Source organism: Salvelinus alpinus, chromosome 19 (genome assembly GCF_045679555.1).
Source record: "Salvelinus alpinus chromosome 19, SLU_Salpinus.1, whole genome shotgun sequence".
Taxonomy (NCBI): Eukaryota; Metazoa; Chordata; class Actinopteri; order Salmoniformes; family Salmonidae; genus Salvelinus; species Salvelinus alpinus.
This window is the reverse complement of record NC_092104.1, coordinates 1434789-1452288: the sequence shown is the minus strand read 5'-3', so window position 1 is coordinate 1452288 and position 17500 is coordinate 1434789. Positions and strand designations below refer to the sequence as shown.

Sequence of the window (17500 nt, the reverse complement as noted above, 5' to 3'; positions counted from 1 at the left end):
CTAAAAGATAATTACTTGACACATTGGAAAGAATTAACAAAAAAACAGAGCAAACTAGAATGCTATTTGTCCCTAAACAGAGAGTACACAGTGGCAGAATACCTGACCACCGTGACGGACCCAAACTTAAGGAAAGCTTTGACTATGTACAGACTCAGTGAGCATAGCCTTGCTATTGAGAAAGGCCGCCGTAGGCAGACATGGCTCTCAAGAGAAGACAGGCTATGTGCACACTGCCCACAAAATGAGATGGAAACTGAGCTGCACTTCCTAACCTCCAACCAAATGTATGACCATATGAGAGACACATATTTCCCTCAGATTACACAGATCCACAAAGAATTTAAAAACAATCCCGATTTTGATAAACTCCCATATCTACTGGGTGAAATACCACAGTGTGTCATCACAGCAGCAAGATTTGTGACCTGTTGCTACAAGAAAAGGTCAACCAGTGAAGAACAAACACCATTGTAAATACAACCCATATTTATGTTAATTTATTTACCCTTTCATACTTTAACCATTTGCACATTGTTACAACACTGTATATATATAATATATATATTATAAATATACATAATGACATTTGAAATGCCCTTATTATTTTGGAATTTTTGTGAGTGTAATGTTTATTATCTATTTCACTTGCTTTGGCAATGTAAACATACGTTTCCCATGCCAATAAAGACCTTTGAATTTAAAATGAATTGAGAGCACATGGTTCCTGACTCCAAAACTCTCTCTGCTTTTCAGAAGAAAGACCAACATAGATCCAAAACACCAACTTAGAGCTTCTGAGACTTACTCCACACCATTCCCTCATGGGTACTTAGGGTATCTACTGGAAACGGTGGCTGGGGAAGGCCTGCAGCATCATCAAGGACCCCACACACCTCAGCCAAGAGCTGTTCACTCCCTTACCGTCAGGCAGATGGTATCGGAACAGGAGGTCTGATACCGACAGGATCAGAGAGTTTCTATCTACAAGCCCGTCAGACTGCTGAACACTTGAAATGGACTGACCACCTGCTCTGATTCTAACAGGACTGACCACCTGCTCTGATTCTAACAGGACTGACCACCTGCTCTGATTCTAACAGGACTGACCACCTGCTCTGATTCTAACAGGACTGACCAGCTGCTCTGATTCTAACAGGACTGACCACCTGCTCTGATTCTAACAGGACTGACCACCTGCTCTGATTCTAACAGGACTGACCACCTGCTCTGATTCTAACAGGACTGACCACCTGCTCTGATTCTAACAGGACTGACCACCTGCTCTGATTCTAACAGGACTGACCAGCTGCTCTGATTCTAACAGGACTGACCACCTGCTCTGATTCTAACAGGACTGACCACCTGCTCTGATTCTAACAGGACTGACCAGCTGCTCTGATTCTAACAGGACTGACCGCCTGCTCTGATTCTAACAGGACTGACCGCCTGCTCTGATTCTAACAGGACTGACCAACTGCTCTGATTCTAACAGGACTGACCAGCTGCTCTGATTCTAACAGGACTGACCGCCTGCTCTGATTCTAACAGGACTGACCACCTGCTCTGATTCTAACAGGACTGACCAACTGCTCTGATTCTAACAGGACTGACCACCTGCTCTGATTCTAACAGGACTGACCACCTGCTCTGATTCTAACAGGACTGACCACCTGCTCTGATTCTAACAGGACTGACCACCTGCTCTGATTCTAACAGGACTGACCACCTGCTCTGATTCTAACAGGACTGACCACCTGCTCTGATTCTAACAGGACTGACCACCTGCTCTGATTCTAACAGGACTGACCACCTGCTGTTACTAGACTATTATACTGTCCCTCCCATTCCTCTCTCCACCTGCTGTTACTAGACTATTATACTGTCCCCTCATTCCTCTCTCCACCTGCTGTTACTAGACTATTATACTGTCCCCCCATTCCTCTCTCCACCTGCTGTTACTAGACTATTATACTGTCCCCCCCATTCCTCTCTCTACCTGCTGTTACTAGACTATTATACTGTCCTCCCCATTCCTCTCTCCACCTGCTGTTACTAGACTATTATACTGTCCCCCCCATTCCTCTCTCCACCTGCTGTTACTAGACTATTATACTGTCCCCCCATTCCTCTCTCCACCTGCTGTTACTAGACTATTATACTGTCCCCCCCATTCCTCTCTCCACCTGCTGTTACTAGACTATTATACTGTCCCCCCATTCCTCTCTCCACCTGCTGTTACTAGACTATTATACTGTCCCCCCATTCCTCTCTCCACCTGCTGTTACTAGACTATTATACTGTCCCCCCCATTCCTCTCTCCACCTGCTGTTACTAGACTATTATACTGTCCCCCCCATTCCTCTCTCCACCTGCTGTTACTAGACTATTATACTGTCCCCCCATTCCTCTCTCCACCTGCTGTTACTAGACTATTATACTGTCCCCCCATTCCTCTCTCCACCTGCTGTTACTAGACTATTATACTGTCCCCCCATTCCTCTCTCCACCTGCTGTTACTAGACTATTATACTGCCCCCCCCATTCCTCTCTCCACCTGCTGTTACTAGACTATTATACTGTCCCCTCCATTCCTCTCTCCACCTGCTGTTACTAGACTATTATACTGTCCCCCCCATTCCTCTCTCCACCTGCTGTTACTAGACTATTATACTGTCCCCCCATTCCTCTCTCCACCTGCTGTTACTAGACTATTATACTGTCCCCCCATTCCTCTCTCCACCTGCTGTTACTAGACTATTATACTGTCCCCCCATTCCTCTCTCCACCTGCTGTTACTAGACTATTATACTGTCCCCCCCATTCCTCTCTCTACCTGCTGTTACTAGACTATTATACTGTCCCCCCCATTCCTCTCTCCACCTGCTGTTACTAGACTATTATACTGTCCCCCCCATTCCTCTCTCCACCTGCTGTTACTAGACTATTATACTGTCCCCCCCATTCCTCTCTCTACCTGCTGTTACTAGACTATTATACTGTCCCCCCCATTCCTCTCTCCACCTGCTGTTACTAGACTATTATACTGTCCCCCCCATTCCTCTCTCCACCTGCTGTTACTAGACTATTATACTGTCCCCCCATTCCTCTCTCCACCTGCTGTTACTAGACTATTATACTGTCCCCCCCATTCCTCTCTCCACCTGCTGGTACTAGACTATTATACTGTCCCCCCCATTCCTCTCTCTACCTGCTGTTACTAGACTATTATACTGTCCCCCCCATTCCTCTCTCCACCTGCTGTTACTAGACTATTATACTGTCCCCCCCATTCCTCTCTCCACCTGCTGTTACTAGACTATTATACTGTCCCCCCATTCCTCTCTCCACCTGCTGTTACTAGACTATTATACTGTCCCCCCATTCCTCTCTCCACCTGCTGTTACTAGACTATTATACTGTCCCCCCCCATTCCTCTCTCCACCTGCTGTTACTAGACTATTATACTGTCCCCCCATTCCTCTCTCCACCTGCTGTTACTAGACTATTATACTGTCCCCCCATTCCTCTCTCCACCTGCTGTTACTAGACTATTATACTGTCCCCCCCATTCCTCTCTCCACCTACTGTTACTAGACTATTATACTGTCCCCCCCATTCCTCTCTCCACCTGCTGTTACTAGACTATTATACTGTCCCCCCATTCCTCTCTCCACCTGCTGTTACTAGACTATTATACTGTCCCCCCCATTCCTCTCTCTACCTGCTGTTACTAGACTATTATACTGTCCCCCCCATTCCTCTCTCCACCTGCTGTTACTAGACTATTATACTGTCCCCCCCATTCCTCTCTCCACCTGCTGTTACTAGACTATTATACTGTCCCCCCCATTCCTCTCTCCACCTGCTGTTACTAGACTATTATACTGTCCCCCCCATTCCTCTCTCCACCTGCTGGTACTAGACTATTATACTGTCCCCCCATTCCTCTCTCCACCTGCTGTTACTAGACTATTATACTGTCCCCCCATTCCTCTCTCCACCTGCTGTTACTAGACTATTATACTGTCCCCCCCATTCCTCTCTCCACCTGCTGTTACTAGACTATTATACTGTTCCCCCCCATTCCTCTCTCCACCTGCTGTTACTAGACTATTATACTGTCCCCCCATTCCTCTCCCCACCTGCTGTTACTAGACTATTATACTGTCCCCCCCATTCCTCTCTCCACCTGCTGTTACTAGACTATTATACTGTCCCCCCATTCCTCTCTCCACCTGCTGTTACTAGACTATTATACTGTCCCCCCCATTCCTCTCTCCACCTGCTGTTACTAGACTATTATACTGTCCCCCCATTCCTCTCTCCACCTGCTGTTACTAGACTATTATACTGTCCCCTCATTCCTCTCTCCACCTGCTGTTACTAGACTATTATACTGTCCCCCCATTCCTCTCTCCACCTGCTGTTACTAGACTATTATACTGTCCCCCCCATTCCTCTCTCTACCTGCTGTTACTAGACTATTATACTGTCCTCCCCATTCCTCTCTCCACCTGCTGTTACTAGACTATTATACTGTCCCCCCCATTCCTCTCTCCACCTGCTGTTACTAGACTATTATACTGTCCCCCCATTCCTCTCTCCACCTGCTGTTACTAGACTATTATACTGTCCCCCCCATTCCTCTCTCCACCTGCTGTTACTAGACTATTATACTGTCCCCCCATTCCTCTCTCCACCTGCTGTTACTAGACTATTATACTGTCCCCCCATTCCTCTCTCCACCTGCTGTTACTAGACTATTATACTGTCCCCCCCATTCCTCTCTCCACCTGCTGTTACTAGACTATTATACTGTCCCCCCCATTCCTCTCTCCACCTGCTGTTACTAGACTATTATACTGTCCCCCCATTCCTCTCTCCACCTGCTGTTACTAGACTATTATACTGTCCCCCCATTCCTCTCTCCACCTGCTGTTACTAGACTATTATACTGTCCCCCCATTCCTCTCTCCACCTGCTGTTACTAGACTATTATACTGCCCCCCCCATTCCTCTCTCCACCTGCTGTTACTAGACTATTATACTGTCCCCTCCATTCCTCTCTCCACCTGCTGTTACTAGACTATTATACTGTCCCCCCCATTCCTCTCTCCACCTGCTGTTACTAGACTATTATACTGTCCCCCCATTCCTCTCTCCACCTGCTGTTACTAGACTATTATACTGTCCCCCCATTCCTCTCTCCACCTGCTGTTACTAGACTATTATACTGTCCCCCCATTCCTCTCTCCACCTGCTGTTACTAGACTATTATACTGTCCCCCCCATTCCTCTCTCTACCTGCTGTTACTAGACTATTATACTGTCCCCCCCATTCCTCTCTCCACCTGCTGTTACTAGACTATTATACTGTCCCCCCCATTCCTCTCTCCACCTGCTGTTACTAGACTATTATACTGTCCCCCCCATTCCTCTCTCTACCTGCTGTTACTAGACTATTATACTGTCCCCCCCATTCCTCTCTCCACCTGCTGTTACTAGACTATTATACTGTCCCCCCCATTCCTCTCTCCACCTGCTGTTACTAGACTATTATACTGTCCCCCCATTCCTCTCTCCACCTGCTGTTACTAGACTATTATACTGTCCCCCCCATTCCTCTCTCCACCTGCTGGTACTAGACTATTATACTGTCCCCCCCATTCCTCTCTCTACCTGCTGTTACTAGACTATTATACTGTCCCCCCCATTCCTCTCTCCACCTGCTGTTACTAGACTATTATACTGTCCCCCCCATTCCTCTCTCCACCTGCTGTTACTAGACTATTATACTGTCCCCCCATTCCTCTCTCCACCTGCTGGTACTAGACTATTATACTGTCCCCCCATTCCTCTCTCCACCTGCTGTTACTAGACTATTATACTGTCCCCCCATTCCTCTCTCCACCTGCTGTTACTAGACTATTATACTGTCCCCCCCATTCCTCTCTCCACCTGCTGTTACTAGACTATTATACTGTCCCCCCATTCCTCTCTCCACCTGCTGTTACTAGACTATTATACTGTCCCCCCATTCCTCTCTCCACCTGCTGTTACTAGACTATTATACTGTCCCCCCCATTCCTCTCTCCACCTGCTGTTACTAGACTATTATACTGTCCCCCCATTCCTCTCTCCACCTGCTGTTACTAGACTATTATACTGTCCCCCCCATTCCTCTCTCCACCTGCTGTTACTAGACTATTATACTGTCCCCCCATTCCTCTCTCCACCTGCTGGTACTAGACTATTATACTGTCCCCCCATTCCTCTCTCCACCTGCTGTTACTAGACTATTATACTGTCCCCCCATTCCTCTCTCCACCTGCTGTTACTAGACTATTATACTGTCCCCCCCCATTCCTCTCTCCACCTGCTGTTACTAGACTATTATACTGTCCCCCCATTCCTCTCTCCACCTGCTGTTACTAGACTATTATACTGTCCCCCCATTCCTCTCTCCACCTGCTGTTACTAGACTATTATACTGTCCCCCCCATTCCTCTCTCCACCTGCTGTTACTAGACTATTATACTGTCCCCCCATTCCTCTCTCCACCTGCTGTTACTAGACTATTATACTGTCCCCCCCATTCCTCTCTCTACCTGCTGTTACTAGACTATTATACTGTCCCCCCCATTCCTCTCTCCACCTGCTGTTACTAGACTATTATACTGTCCCCCCCATTCCTCTCTCCACCTGCTGTTACTAGACTATTATACTGTCCCCCCCATTCCTCTCTCCACCTGCTGTTACTAGACTATTATACTGTCCCCCCCATTCCTCTCTCCACCTGCTGGTACTAGACTATTATACTGTCCCCCCATTCCTCTCTCCACCTGCTGTTACTAGACTATTATACTGTCCCCCCATTCCTCTCTCCACCTGCTGTTACTAGACTATTATACTGTCCCCCCCATTCCTCTCTCCACCTGCTGTTACTAGACTATTATACTGTCCCCCCCATTCCTCTCTCCACCTGCTGTTACTAGACTATTATACTGTCCCCCCCCATTCCTCTCTCCACCTGCTGTTACTAGACTATTATACTGTCCCCCCCATTCCTCTCTCCACCTGCTGTTACTAGACTATTATACTGTCCCCCCCCATTCCTCTCTCCACCTGCTGTTACTAGACTATTATACTGTCCCCCCCATTCCTCTCTCCACCTGCTGTTACTAGACTATTATACTGTCCCCCCCCATTCCTCTCTATGCCTGCTGTTACTAGACTATTATACTGTCCCCCCCCATTCCTCTCTCCACCTGCTGTTACTAGACTATTATACTGTCCCCCCCATTCCTCTCTCCACCTGCTGTTACTAGACTATTATACTGTCCCCCCCATTCCTCTCTCCACCTGCTGTTACTAGACTATTATACTGTCCCCCCCCATTCCTCTCTCTACCTGCTGTTACTAGACTATTATACTGTCCCCCCCATTCCTCTCTCCACCTGCTGTTACTAGACTATTATACTGTCCCCCCCATTCCTCTCTCCACCTGCTGTTACTAGACTATTATACTGTCCCCCCATTCCTCTCTCCACCTGCTGTTACTAGACTATTATACTGTCCCCCCCATTCCTCTCTCCACCTGCTGTTACTAGACTATTATACTGTCCCCCCATTCCTCTCTCCACCTGCTGTTACTAGACTATTATACTGTCCCCCCATTCCTCTCTCCACCTGCTGTTACTAGACTATTATACTGTCCCCCCATTCCTCTCTCCACCTGCTGTTACTAGACTATTATACTGTCCCCCCATTCCTCTCTCCACCTGCTGTTACTAGACTATTATACTGTCCTCCCCATTCCTCTCTCCACCTGCTGTTACTAGACTATTATACTGCCCCCCCCATTCCTCTCTCCACCTGCTGTTACTAGACTATTATACTGTCCCCCCATTCCTCTCTCCACCTGCTGTTACTAGACTATTATACTGTCCCCCCATTCCTCTCTCCACCTGCTGTTACTAGACTATTATACTGTCCCCCCCATTCCTCTCTCCACCTGCTGTTACTAGACTATTATACTGTCCCCCCATTCCTCTCTCCACCTGCTGTTACTAGACTATTATACTGTCCCCTCATTCCTCTCTCCACCTGCTGTTACTAGACTATTATACTGTCCCCCCATTCCTCTCTCCACCTGCTGTTACTAGACTATTATACTGTCCCCCCCATTCCTCTCTCTACCTGCTGTTACTAGACTATTATACTGTCCTCCCCATTCCTCTCTCCACCTGCTGTTACTAGACTATTATACTGTCCCCCCCATTCCTCTCTCCACCTGCTGTTACTAGACTATTATACTGTCCCCCCATTCCTCTCTCCACCTGCTGTTACTAGACTATTATACTGTCCCCCCCATTCCTCTCTCCACCTGCTGTTACTAGACTATTATACTGTCCCCCCATTCCTCTCTCCACCTGCTGTTACTAGACTATTATACTGTCCCCCCATTCCTCTCTCCACCTGCTGTTACTAGACTATTATACTGTCCCCCCCATTCCTCTCTCCACCTGCTGTTACTAGACTATTATACTGTCCCCCCCATTCCTCTCTCCACCTGCTGTTACTAGACTATTATACTGTCCCCCCATTCCTCTCTCCACCTGCTGTTACTAGACTATTATACTGTCCCCCCATTCCTCTCTCCACCTGCTGTTACTAGACTATTATACTGTCCCCCCATTCCTCTCTCCACCTGCTGTTACTAGACTATTATACTGCCCCCCCCATTCCTCTCTCCACCTGCTGTTACTAGACTATTATACTGTCCCCTCCATTCCTCTCTCCACCTGCTGTTACTAGACTATTATACTGTCCCCCCCATTCCTCTCTCCACCTGCTGTTACTAGACTATTATACTGTCCCCCCATTCCTCTCTCCACCTGCTGTTACTAGACTATTATACTGTCCCCCCATTCCTCTCTCCACCTGCTGTTACTAGACTATTATACTGTCCCCCCATTCCTCTCTCCACCTGCTGTTACTAGACTATTATACTGTCCCCCCCATTCCTCTCTCTACCTGCTGTTACTAGACTATTATACTGTCCCCCCCATTCCTCTCTCCACCTGCTGTTACTAGACTATTATACTGTCCCCCCCATTCCTCTCTCCACCTGCTGTTACTAGACTATTATACTGTCCCCCCCATTCCTCTCTCTACCTGCTGTTACTAGACTATTATACTGTCCCCCCCATTCCTCTCTCCACCTGCTGTTACTAGACTATTATACTGTCCCCCCCATTCCTCTCTCCACCTGCTGTTACTAGACTATTATACTGTCCCCCCATTCCTCTCTCCACCTGCTGTTACTAGACTATTATACTGTCCCCCCCATTCCTCTCTCCACCTGCTGGTACTAGACTATTATACTGTCCCCCCCATTCCTCTCTCTACCTGCTGTTACTAGACTATTATACTGTCCCCCCCATTCCTCTCTCCACCTGCTGTTACTAGACTATTATACTGTCCCCCCCATTCCTCTCTCCACCTGCTGTTACTAGACTATTATACTGTCCCCCCATTCCTCTCTCCACCTGCTGGTACTAGACTATTATACTGTCCCCCCATTCCTCTCTCCACCTGCTGTTACTAGACTATTATACTGTCCCCCCATTCCTCTCTCCACCTGCTGTTACTAGACTATTATACTGTCCCCCCCATTCCTCTCTCCACCTGCTGTTACTAGACTATTATACTGTCCCCCCATTCCTCTCTCCACCTGCTGTTACTAGACTATTATACTGTCCCCCCATTCCTCTCTCCACCTGCTGTTACTAGACTATTATACTGTCCCCCCCATTCCTCTCTCCACCTACTGTTACTAGACTATTATACTGTCCCCCCCATTCCTCTCTCCACCTGCTGTTACTAGACTATTATACTGTCCCCCCATTCCTCTCTCCACCTGCTGTTACTAGACTATTATACTGTCCCCCCCATTCCTCTCTCTACCTGCTGTTACTAGACTATTATACTGTCCCCCCCATTCCTCTCTCCACCTGCTGTTACTAGACTATTATACTGTCCCCCCCATTCCTCTCTCCACCTGCTGTTACTAGACTATTATACTGTCCCCCCCATTCCTCTCTCCACCTGCTGTTACTAGACTATTATACTGTCCCCCCCATTCCTCTCTCCACCTGCTGGTACTAGACTATTATACTGTCCCCCCATTCCTCTCTCCACCTGCTGTTACTAGACTATTATACTGTCCCCCCATTCCTCTCTCCACCTGCTGTTACTAGACTATTATACTGTCCCCCCCATTCCTCTCTCCACCTGCTGTTACTAGACTATTATACTGTCCCCCCCATTCCTCTCTCCACCTGCTGTTACTAGACTATTATACTGTCCCCCCCCATTCCTCTCTCCACCTGCTGTTACTAGACTATTATACTGTCCCCCCCATTCCTCTCTCCACCTGCTGTTACTAGACTATTATACTGTCCCCCCCCATTCCTCTCTCCACCTGCTGTTACTAGACTATTATACTGTCCCCCCCATTCCTCTCTCCACCTGCTGTTACTAGACTATTATACTGTCCCCCCCCATTCCTCTCTATGCCTGCTGTTACTAGACTATTATACTGTCCCCCCCCATTCCTCTCTCCACCTGCTGTTACTAGACTATTATACTGTCCCCCCCATTCCTCTCTCCACCTGCTGTTACTAGACTATTATACTGTCCCCCCCCATTCCTCTCTCCACCTGCTGTTACTAGACTATTATACTGTCCCCCCCCATTCCTCTCTCTACCTGCTGTTACTAGACTATTATACTGTCCCCCCCATTCCTCTCTCCACCTGCTGTTACTAGACTATTATACTGTCCCCCCATTCCTCTCTCCACCTGCTGTTACTAGACTATTATACTGTCCCCCCATTCCTCTCTCCACCTGCTGTTACTAGACTATTATACTGTCCCCCCCATTCCTCTCTCCACCTGCTGTTACTAGACTATTATACTGTCCCCCCATTCCTCTCTCCACCTGCTGTTACTAGACTATTATACTGTCCCCCCATTCCTCTCTCCACCTGCTGTTAATAGACTATTATACTGTCCCCCCCATTCCTCTCTCCACCTGCTGTTACTAGACTATTATACTGTCCCCCCCATTCCTCTCTCCACCTGCTGTTACTAGACTATTATACTGTCCCCCCATTCCTCTCTCCACCTGCTGTTACTAGACTATTATACTGTCCCCCCATTCCTCTCTCCACCTGCTGTTACTAGACTATTATACTGTCCCCCCATTCCTCTCTCCACCTGCTGTTACTAGACTATTATACTGTCCCCCCCATTCCTCTCTCCACCTGCTGTTACTAGACTATTATACTGTCCCCCCCATTCCTCTCTCCACCTGCTGTTACTAGACTATTATACTGTCCCCCCATTCCTCTCTCCACCTGCTGTTACTAGACTATTATACTGTCCCCCCCCATTCCTCTCTATGCCTGCTGTTACTAGACTATTATACTGTCCCCCCCATTCCTCTCTCCACCTGCTGTTACTAGACTATTATACTGTCCCCCCCATTCCTCTCTCCACCTGCTGTTACTAGACTATTATACTGTCCCCCCCCATTCCTCTCTCCACCTGCTGTTACTAGACTATTATACTGTCCCCCCCCATTCCTCTCTCTACCTGCTGTTACTAGACTATTATACTGTCCCCCCCATTCCTCTCTCCACCTGCTGTTACTAGACTATTATACTGTCCCCCCCATTCCTCTCTCCACCTGCTGTTACTAGACTATTATACTGTCCCCCCATTCCTCTCTCCACCTGCTGTTACTAGACTATTATACTGTCCCCCCCATTCCTCTCTCCACCTGCTGTTACTAGACTATTATACTGTCCCCCCATTCCTCTCTCCACCTGCTGTTACTAGACTATTATACTGTCCCCCCATTCCTCTCTCCACCTGCTGTTAATAGACTATTATACTGTCCCCCCCATTCCTCTCTCCACCTGCTGTTACTAGACTATTATACTGTCCCCCCCATTCCTCTCTCCACCTGCTGTTACTAGACTATTATACTGTCCCCCCCATTCCTCTCTCCACCTGCTGTTACTAGACTATTATACTGTCCCCCCATTCCTCTCTCCACCTGCTGTTACTAGACTATTATACTGTCCCCCCATTCCTCTCTCCACCTGCTGTTACTAGACTATTATACTGTCCCCCCCATTCCTCTCTCCACCTGCTGTTACTAGACTATTATACTGTCCCCCCCATTCCTCTCTCCACCTGCTGTTACTAGACTATTATACTGTCCCCTCATTCCTCTCTCCACCTGCTGTTACTAGACTATTATACTGTCCCCTCCATTCCTCTCTCCACCTGCTGTTACTAGACTATTATACTGTCCCCCCATTCCTCTCTCCACCTGCTGTTACTAGACTATTATACTGTCCCCCCATTCCTCTCTCCACCTGCTGTTACTAGACTATTATACTGTCCCCCCATTCCTCTCTCCACCTGCTGTTACTAGACTATTATACTGTCCCCCCATTCCTCTCTCCACCTGCTGTTACTAGACTATTATACTGTCCTCCCCATTCCTCTCTCCACCTGCTGTTACTAGACTATTATACTGCCCCCCCCATTCCTCTCTCCACCTGCTGTTACTAGACTATTATACTGTCCCCCCATTCCTCTCTCCACCTGCTGTTACTAGACTATTATACTGTCCCCCCCATTCCTCTCTCCACCTGCTGTTACTAGACTATTATACTGTCCCCCCCATTCCTCTCTCCACCTGCTGTTACTAGACTATTATACTGTCCCCCCCATTCCTCTCTCCACCTGCTGTTACTAGACTATTATACTGTCCCCCCCATTCCTCTCTCCACCTGCTGTTACTAGACTATTATACTGTCCCCCCATTCCTCTCTCCACCTGCTGTTACTAGACTATTATACTGTCCCCCCCATTCCTCTCTCCACCTACTGTTACTAGACTATTATACTGTCCCCCCCATTCCTCTCTCCACCTGCTGTTACTAGACTATTATACTGTCCCCCCATTCCTCTCTCCACCTGCTGTTACTAGACTATTATACTGTCCCCCCCATTCCTCTCTCCACCTGCTGTTACTAGACTATTATACTGTCCCCCCATTCCTCTCTCCACCTGCTGTTACTAGACTATTATACTGTCCCCCCCATTCCTCTCTCCACCTGCTGTTACTAGACTATTATACTGTCCCCCCATTCCTCTCTCCACCTGCTGTTACTAGACTATTATACTGTCCCCCCCATTCCTCTCTCCACCTGCTGTTACTAGACTATTATACTGTCCCCCCCATTCCTCTCTCCACCTGCTGTTACTAGACTATTATACTGTCCCCCCCATTCCTCTCTCCACCTGCTGTTACTAGACTATTATACTGTCCCCCCATTCCTCTCTCCACCTGCTGTTACTAGACTATTATACTGTCCCCCCCATTCCTCTCTCCACCTGCTGTTACTAGACTATTATACTGTCCCCCCCATTCCTCTCTCCACCTGCTGTTACTAGACTATTATACTGTCCCCCCCATTCCTCTCTCCACCTGCTGTTACTAGACTACTATACTGTCCCCCCATTCCTCTCTCCACCTGCTGTTACTAGACTATTATACTGTCCCCCCCATTCCTCTCTCCACCTCTGTTACTAGACTATTATACTGTCCCCCCCATTCCTCTCTCCACCTGCTGTTACTAGACTATTATACTGTCCCCCCATTCCTCTCTCCACCTGCTGTTACTAGACTATTATACTGTCCCCCCATTCCCCCCCATCCACAAAACACATGTAAATATTGGACTATAAATTGTGCCTTCCTGTATTATACTGATGCTAAAATGTTTATTATATTCTACTGATATATTTACTTTATTTTTGTATTCTTATTTTATTCATTCTTATTGTTGCATTGTTGAGAAGGAACTTGTCATGAAGCATTTGGTTGGACGGTGTTTATCAATTCTGTCCTGTACATACGACTAATTAAACTAGAAACTTCTATTCTTCGTCAGGACAGAACGGCCTCAGAGGAGGGGGTGTGTCACTTTGTTAACAACAGCTGGTGAGCGATCTTTAATATTAAGGAAGTCTCTATGTTCTACCTCATGATAAGCTGTAGACCACACTATTTACCCAGAGTTTTCCATCTATATTTTTCGTAGCTATCTATTTACCACCACAAACGAATGCTAGCACTAAGAACACACTAAACGAGCTGTATCAAATCAAATCAAATCGTTGTTTGTCACATGCACCGACTACAACAGGTGTAGTAGAAATGCTTACAAACCTCTACTGTATCGGTGTCTCTAAACCGGGACAGGTGTTGCTCAATATGCGATAATGTGTACTAGAATGACGTTGTAAACAAAAGACAACTTTCCCGAGACATAGACATGTCTTATATGGGCAGAAAACTTAAATGATTGTTAATCTAACTGCAGTGTCCAATTTACAGCAGCTACTACAGTGATAAAAAATACCATGCTATTGTTTGAGGATAGTGCACAACAACAAAACATTTTTATCAAGGCAACTGGTTTGATACATTTAACTCTGAAGGTAAATAATGTACTTACATTCAGTAATCTGGCTCTGATTTGTCATCCTGAGGGTCCCAGAGATAAAATGTAGCGTAGTTTTTCTTTGATAAAATACATTTTTATATTCAAATGTAGGAACTAGTTCTACAGTTTGAACCCCTGCGGTTTCTGGCTCTACACCCGCCCGGCCATCTAGATGTGTGAAGGTTAGTATTTTTACTGTAGAGAAGCTAATTATCCATCATGTATGACATTCCTGGGAGTGTGTACATTTAAAAAAAAAATGTATTACCATAGCATTTTTGTATGTTCTCAATAGTTATGTACTTGAAAATGTATCAATTGACCAATTCGGCACATTTGAGCAAACTCGTGAAGGAAACCTGGCAGACTTGATATAAAATATTGTGTAGTGATGTAATTCTTCACTGGATCAGTATGAAACTTTGCACACAAACTACTGCCATCTTGTGGACAACATCTAAATGACTGTCTGGCCTTCTTTTGCATTTCAAAACTGACGCAATTTTTTTTACATTAAATAAAACACGTTTTTTTGTTTGTATTATCTTTTACCAGATCTAATGTGTTATATTCTCCTACATTAATTTCACATTTCCACACACTTCAAAGTGTTTCCTTTCAAATGGTATCAATAATATGTCATATCCTTGCTTCAGGTCCTGAGCTACAGGCAGTTAGATTTGGGTATGTCATATCCTTGCTTCAGGGCCTGAGCTACAGGCAGTTAGATTTGGGTATGTCATATCCTTGCTTCAGGTCCTGAGCTACAGGCAGTTAGATTTGGTCATTTAAGGCGGAAATTGAAGGGGGAAAAAGGTTCGATCCTTAAGAGGAGCCCTTAACCAACAATACAATTTTAAGAAAATGCGAGTTAAGAAAACATTTACAAAATAAACTAAAGTAAAAAAAAATATAACATTGAGGCTATATACAGGAGGTACTGGTACTGAGTTAATGTGCAGGGGTACAGGTTAGTTGAGGTAATTGAGGTAATATGTATATCTAGGTAGGGGTATTCATAGATAATAAACAGCGAGTAACAGCAATGAAACAAAATGCAAATAGTCCGGGTAGCCATTTGACGAATTGTTCAGCAGTCTGGCTTGGGGGTAGAAGCTGTAAGAGGCGGCTCTCCAGAGGTGCTGCCCCTAGTGGCCGGTGACATTAATGCAGGACAACTGAAATCCATTTTACCTCATTTCTACCAGCATGTCAGAGGGGAAACCACTCTAGATCACCTTTACCATTCCGTCTCTCACAGTTGAAGTGTACCTATGATAAAAATTACAGACCTCTACATGCTTTGTAAGTTGGAAAACCTGCAAAATCGGCAGTGTTTCAAATACTTGTTCTCCCCACTGTATATACACACACACACCCACCCACCTACAAACTAACTAAACAAACGGGTTGTGCAGGTAGGTAGTCTGCAGGTAGGTAGTCTGCAGGAAGGTAGTCTGCAGGAAGGTAGTCTGCAGGTAGTTAGTCTGCAGGTAGGTAGTCTGCAGGAAGGTAGTCTGCAGGAAGGTAGTCTGCAGGAAGGTAGTCTGCAGGAAGGTAGTCTACAGGAAGGTAGTCTACAGGAAGGTAGTCTGCAGGAAGGTAGTCTGCAGCTTGGTAGCCTGCAGGTAGGTAGTCTGCAGGAAGGTAGTCTGCAGGAAGGTAGTCTACAGGAAGGTAGTCTACAGGAAGGTAGTCTACAGGAAGGTAGTCTGCAGGAAGGTAGTCTGCAGGAAGGTAGTCTGCAGGAAGGTAGTCTACAGGAAGGTAGTCTACAGGAAGGTAGTCTGCAGGAAGGTAGTCTGCAGGAAGGTAGTCTACAGGAAGGTAGTCTGCAGGAAGGTAGTCTGCAGGAAGGTAGTCTGCAGGAAGGTAGTCTACAGGAAGGTAGTCTGCAGGAAGGTAGTCTGCAGGAAGGTAGTCTGCAGGAAGGTAGTCTACAGGAAGGTAGTCTACAGGAAGGTAGTCTGCAGGAAGGTAGTCTACAGGAAGGTAGTCTGCAGGAAGGTAGTCTGCAGGAAGGTAGTCTGCAGGAAGGTAGTCTGCAGGAAGGTAGTCTACAGGAAGGTAGTCTACAGGAAGGTAGTCTACAGGAAGGTAGTCTGCAGGAAGGTAGTCTGCAGGAAGGTAGTCTGCAGGAAGGTAGTCTGCAGGAAGGTAGCCTGCAGCTTGGTAGCCTGCAGGTACAGTAGGTCGTCTGCAGGTACAGTAGGTCGTCTGCTCATCCATAAAGGAGGCTAATAGATGTTGACAACATGGGTGGAGTTCAGAGGCTGATTCTCTTTGGCTCGCTGGGTAATCAGCTTAGGTGTCTGGAGTGGTAACCAGCTAGCTCTGGATTTGCTCTCTGGTAAACAACTTCATTGATTCTGATCGAGTCAACAAAATGAAGTTGATATTTTTTTGTAGTGTGTGTGAAAATGCACTGGATCACGTTGCATTGTGTGTGTGTGTGTGTGTGTGTGTGTCTGTGCGTGTGTCTGTGTGTGTGTGTGTGTGTGTGTGTGTGTGTGTGTGTGTGTGTGTGTGTGTGTGTGTGTGTGTGTGTGTGTGTGTGTGTGTGTGTGTGTGTGTGTGTGTGTGTGTGTGTGTGTGTCTGTGTGTGTGTGTGTGTGTGTGGGTGCGCGCGCTCCCAGCCCCCCTACCTTAGAGATGAGTTCGTCGTGGTTGGCCAGGTGTGCCCGACAGTGTATACAGCTGTAGGTGCGATGACACGAGGGCAGGTATGCCTGGAACGTCTTCGACTTGGTCATCTTCACCATGTCACATGGGCGGGGCTCTGGGCTGTGATTGGCTGATGTGCCGGGGGCTGCGGCGTCCGGGCTAGCGGCGGACGAGCAGCAGCTCTGCTGAACTTGTTGACAGAAGAAGCACTGGAAGATGCACGCAAAAGCCGTCGTTGTTG

At 46.9% G+C, this 17500-nt stretch overlaps 1 protein-coding gene across 1 annotated transcript in view; it reads right to left on the bottom strand.

Moving 5' to 3' along the window:
- Window positions 1-17500, bottom strand: part of LOC139544870 (protein yippee-like 1) — a 49281-nt gene that overhangs the window by 12853 nt on the left and 18928 nt on the right. Inside the window, exon 3 of the mRNA XM_071352021.1 lies at window positions 17241-17500. Coding sequence (XP_071208122.1) covers window positions 17241-17357 — 117 coding nt within the window. The 5' untranslated portion in view covers window positions 17358-17500. The remainder of the gene's footprint in view (window positions 1-17240) is intronic.